A 12,620-nucleotide genomic window follows, 5' to 3' on the forward strand; every position below is an offset into this window, starting at 1 on the left:
TATCTGTTTGCAATATAGAAAGCATTCCTCATGCCTAGGTCTCTTTTTAGAATAATGTTATGGTAAGCAGTGTGAATATAACGTTTTTATTTTTTATTAGAAATGGACATGGCAGAATCTTTAGCAATAATTTTTCTTATGGATGCTGTCTTCTGTCCAATCTGATTCTTAAACTGGGAGCTAGTAGTCAAAGTTGATTGCAAAATTCACATAGCTTAAATGAGAAAATATTTTCAGAACTAGGTTAAAAAAGAACAAGAAACAAGATTTTTTTTTTTAATGTAATTTGGACACATGGTAGGGTATCATGATATGGTTCTTCTTACCACCTATGAGAACTTGGTCTCCTTCCTTTAAATTTAGGGAATTTAAATAACTGAATCTCATTGCATCAGTTTTTTTGCAATATGTTGTATCTACAAGGGATATAAGCAATTAGCTGAAAGCAAAATTAAGGGAAAATGGAGCAATACTCTCAGTTTGGGGTCAAATTTTTAGCCTGATGCAATTATCATCATTGCTTACTCATTTGTGTTATTTTAAAAAGAAAAAAAAAACCTTTCAGTTTTTATATTTCAGAAATAATAATATTCAATGCTCATTTTTAAGGTTAAATCTCAGTTAATTTGATCAAATTTGGAAGTTTAATAAAACAGCTTTGAAATCCAGTTGCTTTTTAGTGTCTATCAAATTACTAATATTATCTTACATAAGATATTTAGCAGCATATTAACTAAAGTTTATGAGTTTTAATTTGGTTAACTTTATAGTTTCTGTTTCAAAATGGAACTAGTCTTTTCAGAACCAGCAACTGGGAGGAGAGAAGAGAGGACAAGGGAAGCAAAACACTATTTATGCTTTGTGGTTTTTTTGTTGTTTACTGTTTCATTTACCAAGATATAAAAGGTTATCCCAAAGCACACATTACCTGCTGGAGTGAAAAACTGGTCCTAGAAGCTAAATAATGTTTGCTTTTCACATATAGGTATTGGAAAACAGTACAAACTACCTTGGAATTTTTTGAAATGCAATTAGGAAACAAAAAAATCACGGTGGAACTGGAAAGTCAGTTCAGTTACTTGTTAGGAGATACCAGCCTGTGTTACATTGAGTTGTAGTATTTTAATATCATTCTGCTTTCTTCTAAATCTGGAAACCAAAAAATGAGAATAAATTGTACATTTGATGCCATAAATAATAATTTTAATAAATTTTATCCCAGTAAGAAGTACTGAAATTAAAATCCTGCTTTGCTGATGGCCAGGACATTGACAGATGCAGTGTTTTTATCCTGAAGAAACAGATGAAGTCAGATTTCCAGCTGTCACATCACTCATACATGATCCTCTTTTATTTTGGAAGCTGTCACTACAATTATCAGCAATTTTCCATGTTTGGTATATTCCAGGATAATGGTAATGTTTGAGTGTTCAGTGATTACAGCTTGAATTCCTTTTTCCAAGAAGTCTTAGGCACTAAGTACAGACTGACTTCACAGGTTTTGTGGTATAAGCAGGAGTATTTCAGAGGAACCCTCTGGTTCTTTCTGTATATATTTATTTTGATTAATGACATTTTAGCAATACAATGTTGTACTGTGGGTACATTTTAGAGAGGTTGTGTTGGAATCTATAAATCATCTTAATAAAATTAAGAAATTAGTAGATAATTTATTAGCTAAAAATAGTTTTAATTCCTTGCAGCAATTTCTCATCCTACAACAAGGATGGAGAATTTCAGTATTAGGAGCTTCACACTAAAATAACTATTAAATTAAAAATTTTTGGCATCAAGGCAGCATGAAACTATTCAGTGTCCATTTGCCCCCTAAATCCTAGGGCTGCAGCACCCAAAGGATTTACCACAATTTAATGATTTCCAGGTGCTTGGCTGAGCTTGGCAGCCAGCAGGGCTTAGTAAGAAAAGATGTCACTTTTGGGCAAGATGAAGGACTTTCCTCACTCCCTGCACTTCATCTAGCCCATAGTAACCTGGTACCTTATGCTGTGTTGCTCAGTCCTGTGCTCAGGCAATTACTCAACTTCAGCTTTGAGAGTTTTTCTCTTTACACAGAAAATCAGGCCCTCCAGTGCACCAATTTTTCATTTCTGTGGAGTCCTGCAGAGTGAAATTAAGTTCCTCAGTAGTTTTTATTTTAGTGCTAAATCTCCAAGTTTGTATTGAGAAATTGGCTGTGCATTGATGCACTTTGATATTCCCTTATTTGTTATGTGGAAAGCAAGGCTGCCAGCTGAGACATAAAGGTGTCACTCTGGGTCTCTTACAGAATAAATCCAAATGTGTCCCTTCCCACCATGCAGCATGAAAACTGAAGCACAGCACCCAGGGAGCTGCAGTGCCTCAGTGCTCGTTTCCTCAGGGATTGCTTTTCTGAGCCTGGCATTTTTTAATGAGAACAAATTAGTGAACAACACGCACATGTTGAATCTGCTCACGTTAATGCTTCTCCCTGCAAAAGCAGCTGCATTCCGGTGTTTTTAACTGACTTGTCAAGAGAAACAAAGAATTTTAATATTTTTGGTAAAGTGGTTCACAGAAACAAGCAGATCTTTGTATTCTCCCCTGTTGTTTTCTCTTTGCTCCGGCAGGTTAGCTCTGAAATCTTGCAGAACTCTCCTCAGTATGTGCTGAGAAGAAAAGCAGAAACTATTAACAATGGCCTCCAAGCTATTGAAAAGATGCTACAACAGAAGAGTGAAAACATTGCAAAAGCCAAAGAAGTTCAGAAGGTAATCTTGCCGAAAAATAATCAGTGTCTGTTAAAAGATTTTTGGTTGTTTTTACAGAGCCTGCTTTAGCACAAAGTGGTCATCCATTCATTTTATGTTTGTAAAAGGAGAAGTGTTAGCAAGCATTTAGCTGGTGTGTATTTATCAATTCTCTCTCACAGGAAAATCCATGCTTTTTTCAACTGTGAATCACACCAGTAGATGCAAGGTGTTCTGTTCTCATCATATCAGTTCTGAAACCTTTGCAGTTCATGTCCCACACAAAGAACAAATAACACTGCTCTTATCTTTGAGCCTGACCTATTTCATTTCCCTTCTCTCCACATGCAGCAAATTTGGGACATGCTGGACCTTTGGCATTACAAACTCAACGAGTTGGATGCAGAGGTGCAGGATATAGTGGAGCAGAATTCCTGCCAGGCCCAGGAGCTGATGGATATGCTGGAGGCTCCCCTGAGGCAGTACCAGCAGGTCTCACAGCGTGCTGAGCGCAGAACTGCCATTCTCAACAAGGTAGCTGCAAATGGAGCAGATTTTTAAAAATCCAATCCTATTAAAAAAATCCTTATTAAAAAAAAAAACAGAGTGAAGGCTTTGCATGAAGCATCATCAGAGGCTGTCAGATGAGTAGAGTCAGCAGCCTGCTGTGGCAAGGCTTGCTGTAGCTGGGGTTTCTGGAGTTGCTGCCCCAAAGGACTGGCTCAAGCCATGGCTGAGGGGTTGGTGTGCAGAGTTCTTGCCCTGGGTGGGTGTTGATGTGGTTCTCTCAGGCTCTGCCAGGGGGCTGTCTGTTCATGTGGCATTGCCATGTAAATTGGGACAATGCCCCTGTGAAATGTAAACATGCAAGCACCAAAAGTACTTTGGTGAGAAGGGATAGCCTGAAATCTTGAAACTCTTTCAGAAAAATGGTTTGTATTTCACCGTGCTAATTTAACTGACCACGATGCAAATGCATCCTATTTTCTCTTAACCTTGTTCATAGATGCATTTATCTTATACAATGAAGCAATTCACTTGGAACTTTCTGTAAAACTCTCATTTCCTAGGCCACCAGCAAGATGGAAGAATATGAGGAGCACCTGAAGAATGTGAAAGATTGGATAGAAAGCACCAACAGTTTGCTAAGAGCTGATGCTCAGCACGACTCTGCAAAAAGCTTACACAAGCATACTGATGAGCTCCAGGTAAGAGCTAATGCAAATAAATGCTGTGTTTTAGCACTTGTTGCTCTGTACAGATGCAGTTGTCCATTCTTAATTGTTACTGACATAAGTAAGTTACCATTTTCAGTAAATCCTTTAAGTGAAAAATAGTTAACACTGATGAGATTCAGATTTTTTTTGTGCAAGTGCTGAACTGTTGTACAGCTTGCAGAAATGGGTGATGTAACCCTGCTGAGTGGCTGTGGTCAGTTTTTACTGCCTACATATAGAGGAGTCTTTAGGTATTGTATGTGAGCCAAAAAGGCAGAGTGATGGTTTTTTGATGTCTGTGTTAGATGGAAGCTTTGAAACTTTGAAGTGAGTTGTGGTTTGGAAGGCTGTGCTCAGTGTTTCTTGAAAGTAATTCTGATTGGTAATTTCAAAAATCTAATGTTTGTAATATTACAGAGAAGATCAGGGCTGGTGCCAAAAAAAAATTCTGGCAATTTTGTACTTTAAATTCAAGTTTTCTGTGTATTTACTCCTTGGCTTAGACCAAGTGAGAAAGTTGGTGTTCTAAACATAGATTTTTTTTTTTTGTGGTAAGACTAGTAAGAGTTCTTAACAGGAAGTAGCTGCCCATTCTGGGCTGATATGTTGCAACAGCATGTAGCCACAGTGGGGAGAATGTGATTTCCAAAACCCATGAATGTGTTTTGTGGCAAAAGCTTATTGTCTCCTGTGGCTGTGCAATGGAATGTTTTGTTTGTCCTGGGCTGTGAAACTAGTGAATTTGGAAATGCACTCTGGGCTTGCATTAGAGTGGAAACATGCACTCAGTCCTTTCCTTCATCCACCACCAGACAATGGATCATGTGCATTTCTTGCAGCCCTCACTGCTCTTCATGACAGTGTTCACTGCACTTGATCCAAAAGCTCACCCAGTTCCTTGCAGGGGAAGAGACTTCACCTCACACACAACTGGCCTGATACATTTTGGAGCATTTTGCTCCTTCTAATCCTTAACCTCTATAACTTTAATGTTCAGCAGTGATGTATCAAACTAAGCTCCCATTTTGTCTCCAGATGGCTTTGGAAGACTCAGAGCAAAAGCAAAGTCTTCTGCACGGGATCTTCATGGAGCTGGAGGAGCTGTCACCCATCTTTGAAACCACCAGTGTAATGCAGCAGCTGAATGAAATAGATGTCCAAGTAACAACTTTACAGCATGAGATAGCAGAGATTCTGCCACAAATCCTGCATGTGGCTGATGTAAGTCTGGCTGGCCCATAACACAGCTTCATCATATGTTAGGAAATGCAGGTTATATCACCTGCATGGAAAACAGGGTGTAGTGCTGGTTTTTGTAAGTGTGCCAGGTGAGGAAATTAATTGTTTGGAAACAAACCATCAGAAGGTATTTGGTAACTTATTAAGCTGTAAATTTCAGGATTAGCACAGGATGTAGGAGGAAAGGCTGGGTCGGTTCAGCCCAGAGAAGCTTGGGGGTGAGAAGTTGAGATTGCAGACAGGATTGGGCCAGGCTCTTCCTGGGGTGCTCAGCAAAAAGATGAGCAGTAGCAGACCTCAGGTGTAGGAAGGATTTTCTTTTTTTTTTGTTTGTTTTTTTCTTTTGCAGTGAAATTGGTCAAACACTAGATCAGGGGCTCCAAGCAGGGGTGATATTTTCACCTCAAGAGATACTCAAATCTGTGACTCTCTGTGAGAGTTCAGAATCAGCTGAACTCTCAGAATCAGTCTGTGGATTCCTCTTCCATCTGACATAAGTCTCTTCCTACTGGAAGCTGAAGCAGTGTAGTTAGAGCATTTTCCTATTCTGATAGCTATCACTACTGGAAAGCTGTCTTCTCACTACTGGTAATTTATAATGTGAATTTTTAAGGATATTTCAGTTCTATATTCAGGGTTTAAAACAGACCAGATGATCTTGAATACTTAATTCCTTTAGAAGTTATGACTGAAAGTAATTTATAAAAACTAGCCTTTTGACCAATAGCATCCATTAACATATCCTGCATATGCTGCACTCATTTTTCAGTATTTCTTTATAAATTTAAGTGAAAGTCAGAAATGCAAGTTGGCTTTGGTGTTTGGGCTATCTACAAATACTCTTTTCCCAAAATCTAGGAGTTGGATGCCATTGAATCTCATGTGAAAGTGTTTGAGAAGGATGTTGCAGAAATGAAGACAATCCTGTCATCAGAAGATCTGTTGGAATTTTCTCCTAAAGACCAACTTAAACATGGACAGGTCTGTGAAAACTCCTATACAGGCTTTTTTTCCTGATCAGTGTAAACCCTGTTGAGAGACCTTTTCAAGAAGCACGGTCATGGTTTGAACACAAAACACTTGAAATTAAAACACTGTTGAGAATATGCCCACAGAGAACTCGAGTGTTTTCTAACTCAGTATCACGTGCATCATCTCTGTTCTATCCTGGCAGGTCATACTTGAGCATGTTGGTCCCATGCAGAAAACTATTGTTCATATTCAGTCCTATGAAGATGCTCTTCAGCTGCCAGGGCTGAAAATGCAACCTTTCTCAGTCTTCCAAAGAGCAAGACAACTCTTGAGAGAATTGAAGAAATTAGAAAAAATTACTAAGGAGCAAAATGAGCTACTGGAGGTAATTGATTTTTTTTTTCCCAGTCACCTTAACCACCTTTTTTTTAAGTAATTTTGATCTTTCAACAGTATTGCTTTTGCAGCCATGTAGTTACACCTACTGTGTCTTCTGTGTAATGGTTTGGGGATTTTTTTGTTCTGGTTTCTTTGGTTTTTTTTCCTATTAAAGTTGATCTGCAACAAAGCACACTGAATAGTCTTGATGTACATTTCAGTTTTCCAATTCAGTCACAGCTGACAGGATGCTGTAGAAGGAATCAAGGCTCAGTGTTTCATGCCCCAGGTTTGCACTGGTGATTAAGTCCATTGTTAGATGCAGGTGCTCACATCTGCAACGTTCAACTCCTGAAACTCACCTTGACCATGGAAATTCTTGTTGACAGCCATTAGACAGCAATTGCTAACAGCAGATCTTTTACTAATCCAAATCAGTGAGCCAGGAAAGTGGCCATTCCCTACAGCTGTGTCATGGTTAATTCACTGTTTGAGACAGCCCAGTGTGTGACAGGGGTCTTGGAGGTGCTGTGGAAGCAGAAGGGAAGCAATGACAGGAGGAGGCAAGGCCGGTGGGTCAGTGAGTGTTGAATTGGGCAGGGAGAGTTATGGAACAGCTCCAAACCTGAAGGAGTCTCTGCAGCACTTCACTGAGCAGTGTGGTTGTACCAGCTCAGGGAAGGTTTAATTCAGGACCTGGTCATGCTCCATTGTCCAGGCTGGAGGAAATCTGGAGTTTGGTAACGCAGGTTCCCACGGCAGCAGAGGAATTAAATTTCTCGTGTGACCCATCCGTTTCTTGGCAGGATGCTGACAGCACCTAGGAAAATGTTACATTGCCTTTGCTGATTTGGTTTTCCTGTGGTATTAGGGTGAAGCAGAATGCTTTGAAACATCTAACTGGGCATTTCAGAGGCCAGGCAGACAGCTAAAACAGCAATGTCCATTTTTGATTTTTACTTCATGAAATTAGGAGTGGAACACAAAGAGAAACTCAAACATGGTACATGACTAGTGAATGCTTGGAGTCAGAAAAAAGCAGGGACTGTACTAGATCTGTATAATCCCTACAGTCTCTTTATTTTTTTCAGTCTGTACAATTTCTAATGTCCAAAAAATGGATGTGGTAAAATGTACCTTTTTCAAAGTTAGCAGTTCAAATAATGGAGAATTTGCAAAACACTTTAAAAGCATCAGAAACAGGGTGCTTTCCAGTTATCAGTTGTTGTAATGACACTTGTAACTGGTTTTTTTGCAGTATTAGGTCAAATTTTAGGCTTTTCTCCTTTTTGTTAAGCTGTGACCTTTTTTTGCTCAGCATTTGCCTTTATCTTGTAGACACCCAACAATCTGCAGCTGAATGAAATTTCTTTGTGAGAGAACAGATTGGAAAAATTGCAATTCTTGGCAGCTAGTGTGTCAAACTGTGCAGAAGTTTTTCCAGTGCAGTTGAATGGGTTGAAAGCAGCAGTACCACAATACAAGTGTAGCACCAGCTAAGGTGTAACAAAGGATAAAGCCATTAAACCGTGGCATTTTGAGTGCTGCATTAAAAAGGTGGTAAGAATCCTGCTGGAGAGGAAAGCAAATGGGAAACAGGCTTCCTGTACAAATATGTAATTTTTTTTCTGCTGGGGATTAGTGTTTGGATGAGTTAGTCCATATTTTGCTGTGGATGAGGCAATGGAATATTGCACCAGTAACTTTTGAAAAATTAAGTTGCATTATAACACCTGAAACAGTAAGACAGGGACAAAACCTGTAATGAGTAATGAAAATGCTCTGGGCAGTTCAAGTGACTTAGTTCTCTGTTGAATGTTGCCCTCTGGTTTTTTGTTATGGACTGTTAAGTTCCACACCTAAATAACGTCATCAGGAAGAAGATTTGCTTCTACTGGTTTTCAGGGCAAGAGAGTGGTATTATTTGCATATCTGATTATTTACTGACCACATTTCCACTAAGCTTTTCCAAAACAAATGCACTGTGGGTAGGTAGGCTTTTCCATGGGTAGAGTTACCACACAGTGAAAAGTAAAGAGCAACTGTTAACCAGGAAATAACTCAGAAGAAGGGCAGCACTTGTAGGAAGAAATTGAGTCCCACTTATATGGCATAACTTGTTACATTGGATAAAGTTTAGAATCAGGGTTTTTTTTCCTTGAGTAGAAGGCAGAAACAAATTAATTCTCCTCAGGTAAGTGATTATATTCACATATTGGTCCATGACAGAGGACATTGGAGTCTGTATATGAAATACTCAGACTCTTTAGTTAGTCAAGGAAATTTGAGGTAGGACTCAATTTATTACTAAACAGTCTTATTCATCTGGAATTGAAGATATGAGTAAGAGAATTTTCCTTTTAGATCTTCTTTTACTTTCTCATTAAAGCTGAGCCGAATACTGATTCCTGTTTCTTTCCTCTCTGATTCTTTGCCTGGGCACTAAGATTATAGCCCACAAATCTCTTCCCCTTCAAATTGGCTTTCTTTTTTTAACTGAGAAAAATAATTTCTCACTTTTAAGACCTGTAAAACAATCATGGTTATTTAGAACCTTATTAGCCTGCCTTTTCTTGAGTGGGAGTGCTGCTGCTATGAAGTGACTGAAGCAGTGCTGTGTTGCTGCTCATAGCAGGAGAGACTCTTTGCTCTGAAAAGCAGAGTCTGTGAACACTCTGCAGTGAGATCTTTGACCTGTTGGGTCATTCAGGTGCTGCTGTCAGCACAGTAGGATCAAGCCTGTTGACTTCATTGTTTCTTCATTACCTTTTGCAGGCTCCTGAGGAGCAGTCCTTTGATATTCTTTGGCTGTCTGCCCCTGGGTCCCGAAGCACAGAGCCACCAAGGGCTGTGCATAGTCAGTGTTTTGACAACATATTCTGACTTGTAGATGTGACAATTTCCTAATGACCTGAGACATCATGACAGGCTGTGACTGACAAATATGTGTGGGGAGTTTGCCCATTTCTGCATGAACAGCAAAGCCTGGGAGGGCAATGGGACTTTGCTGTCACTGTCAAATGAGTAAAAGGGAATTTGGCTGTTTATGACATCTGTCTTCCTATAAGCCACGTAAAAAGAGGTTGTTCACATGGTGGGAATGCTTATCATTTTTATTGGAAGTATTCAAATAGGCAGTGTGGTTGGGTTATCCTCTGAGCTGCAGTGTTTCCGTGGTGTACAGCACAGTTCATTTTTGGTCAGTGCAGAACTAGCTGGCAGTAAAGACTTGAGCACCAGTAAAAAACAGGCTTTCTACTTTATATGAAACCCTTTAATTTCTCTCTTTTTTACAACCTTTTCTAAATTAAAATGCATGTGGTGAAATCTCCTCTGTTTCCATTTAATAGCCAAATTCATAGTTTTGCTGTGGAGCTCCTGGACAGAATACTCCACCAAACTTCAACTTGTTTGTCTTCAGTAAGTGAGCAATAAACTTAGTGAAGGATGTGCTTGTGCAAAGTTAGCAGAGCAAACACAGATTCTGTTACACATAACTGCAGGTACAAAGGAGGCTTCAGTGCTCTTCAGTTCAAGTACTCTTTGTTTCTTTACTGACTTGTTTGTTTATGTAGTCCTTATTTCAAAATCATTTATGGAGATTGCTATTTCACAGGAAACTGTGAAGAAAACAGAAGAATGTGAGCAAGAAATTGAAAAGTTGAAACAACTGCTGAAGGACAATTTGGTTGAAACATCACATGAGGATCAGGCTCAGAAGACTCCTTGTCCAGAGGTGGGTTTCATTCTTTTCTCTCTCATGTGTCTTCCTTATCCTGACTAACACTGATCGTGATAATGCAGAGCACTGAGAAATAGTGCTGTGCTTCCTTTCACCACGCTCAAGCAAGCAATTGAATTCCATAGTGTGACCATTCAATTAATTACAATTAATATTAATTTGTAAATTTGGTATATGTTTCATAGTATACCCCTTACTGATTTTCATGTGACATTTGTGCCTGTATCAACTTGGAAGAAAAATTGGGTGCTGTTTTCATGACAGCTGTTTTGGTGAAACAACATGCAGCACTGAGAGCTTACCTGTGCTAATTTTCCTGATGTGGCAGCTTGGGATAGTGCCTGAGGAGAGAACTGAGTCCATTTCTGATGATTGGTCATACAGTGTTACCTTTGGGGATTCTGGTTGGGGTTAGATTCATTAGACTCCTTTCTTTGTCCTCACTGCCACACTGTTTTCATCACTGGTGAACATGTGTTGCTTTTTTCTCTACAGTCAGCTGCTTTCTGTAATGGATGAATTGATTTTTTTAATGCAAAAATAAGATGTGTGTTAAGGATAGCACTGCAGAAGTCAGGAAATTACTAATTAAATGTAATAACTATTTATAAAGTGCCTCTGAAATGCTCAGTTTTTTTCCAGTCAGTCACAGTAAAGTTAATACACTTAGATTGTACTTCCCTAATAACTATAATCACTCAGTAGGCTCCTAAGTACATAGCTGCTTTGCTGTCAGCTGGTTGGATGTTGGAGGCTTGATGTAGTGCTCAGCATGACTCATTTCCTGATTCTTCCTTGTTTTTGTCCCTGAATGCAGGATTTTATGTTTAATAGTTCTTGTTTTAGCAGAAAACTTGGCAGATACAGCATTGCATGAATAGAAGTGGGCAGTGGAATCCCCCATCTTGCTGGAGGGGTTCAGATAAAGAAGTAATTTTAAGAAAGATTTGGTTTCTGAGGAGGTTATGCCTAATTAAGTTTGCAAAAGAGTAGTTGGCAAATCTGTGCTGGCAAGTCTCCTGCAGGGAAATAAATAGATATACTGTTCCTAGTGGACATTTATAAAAACATTCATGTCAAATTGTCATGGATGTCTGTGTCTTCATTTCAATGACATTTTCTTTCCTTTACCTTTGGATGATTTTATCTTGTGGCTTTGAGTGTGCCAAAGGAAGAAAGCATTGTCAGAGCAGAGTTCCCACATCCTTTCAAAATTTGCTGGAGTTCCTCCCTCCTCCTTTCCTGTCACACTGCCACCCTAGAGCTATTAACAGAAGCTGCAATGGAGACAGGACCAGCAGCGTCACTGCTTTCATCTGCCACAGATTATTACTTGCACAACATCTCTAATGACAGAGCGTGGTGTGGAGCCAGTGCTGTTCTCAATTCAAGCCTGGCATCAAAGCTTGCTGTGATCAGCTGAGCCCAATGTGCAAAGGGATATTTAGCCAGGTTTCAGTCTTGTGAGCAAATAACAAAGCTTCAAAGAGCTTTAGCACTTTCAGTAATGAAGGGAGTAGGGCAATTCATTCTATGCTCTGTTTTACTCTGTTACTTGCTGGGATTTCTTGGTTTACCCGAAGGCTGGGTGGTGAGGAAAGCCCTAGGAAAAAACTCTTAAGGGCAGAACACTGGTTGGAGCAATAGTCATGGCCAGGAAGGAGACCAAGACAGATTTATTTCCACCTTTGTTAGTGCAGTTACTTGGGTTATTGCTTAGTCTCTGCAGAACTAACGTCCCTCTTGGTTTAGCAGCATTAAATATTTTCTTTAAACTTTGTTGGGGTCCATTTATTTCTCCCAGTATCACATTCAAAGACATAGGATAATTTTGGCCCTAGCCATATTCCCAACACCCACCAAATGGTTTGTTTCCCTTTGGGGCAGCTTCACCAAAGAGTGAGCCCTGAGCTACCCTCATTTTGCAGTCTTTGCCCTGCTCAGGGCTTTCCCAAGTGCCAGGCTGCCAGGGGAGTCCCTTGGAAGTAGCATCACCTGCTCTGACACACAGAGTAATGTAACCCATCTGCATTCCCTTTGTCCTGGAGGAAGCTGGTGTTCTCATGGATATTCAGCACTAGTTAGAATTAGCTCCAGCCTGCCACATTTCCTTCCACACCACCAACTTCTGCATCACAAGTGGCAAGTGCTGTCCTGAGCTGGATCTGTTGCTGTTGGTTTGCATGTACCTGGACATCTCCTGCAGGGACAATGGGGAACTGTCCCAAAGGCCAGAAAAAGGAAAAGGGGGAAATAGCCCCAGTCCCAGTAAGATGCATCACTGGTGTCATCTGTTACGTTGCTGTTTGGTTAAAAAGGAGAAATGGATGCTCACAGATGTTG

The 12,620-nt window shown here is 39.8% G+C and overlaps 1 protein-coding gene across 1 annotated transcript in view; it reads left to right on the forward strand.

The window, feature by feature from the left end:
• The window catches only part of SYNE2 (spectrin repeat containing nuclear envelope protein 2), a 171,882-nt gene that overhangs the window by 84,609 nt on the left and 74,653 nt on the right, over positions 1-12,620 (forward strand). The window contains exons 57-63 of the mRNA XM_033062212.1: positions 2,610-2,750; positions 3,081-3,263; positions 3,800-3,937; positions 4,982-5,167; positions 6,044-6,166; positions 6,360-6,542; positions 10,152-10,271. Of these exons, the coding sequence (XP_032918103.1) occupies positions 2,610-2,750; positions 3,081-3,263; positions 3,800-3,937; positions 4,982-5,167; positions 6,044-6,166; positions 6,360-6,542; positions 10,152-10,271 (1,074 nt within the window). The remainder of the gene's footprint in view (positions 1-2,609; positions 2,751-3,080; positions 3,264-3,799; positions 3,938-4,981; positions 5,168-6,043; positions 6,167-6,359; positions 6,543-10,151; positions 10,272-12,620) is intronic.

This window comes from Catharus ustulatus, chromosome 6, assembly GCF_009819885.2.
Source record: "Catharus ustulatus isolate bCatUst1 chromosome 6, bCatUst1.pri.v2, whole genome shotgun sequence".
Lineage (NCBI taxonomy): Eukaryota > Metazoa > Chordata > Aves > Passeriformes > Turdidae > Catharus > Catharus ustulatus.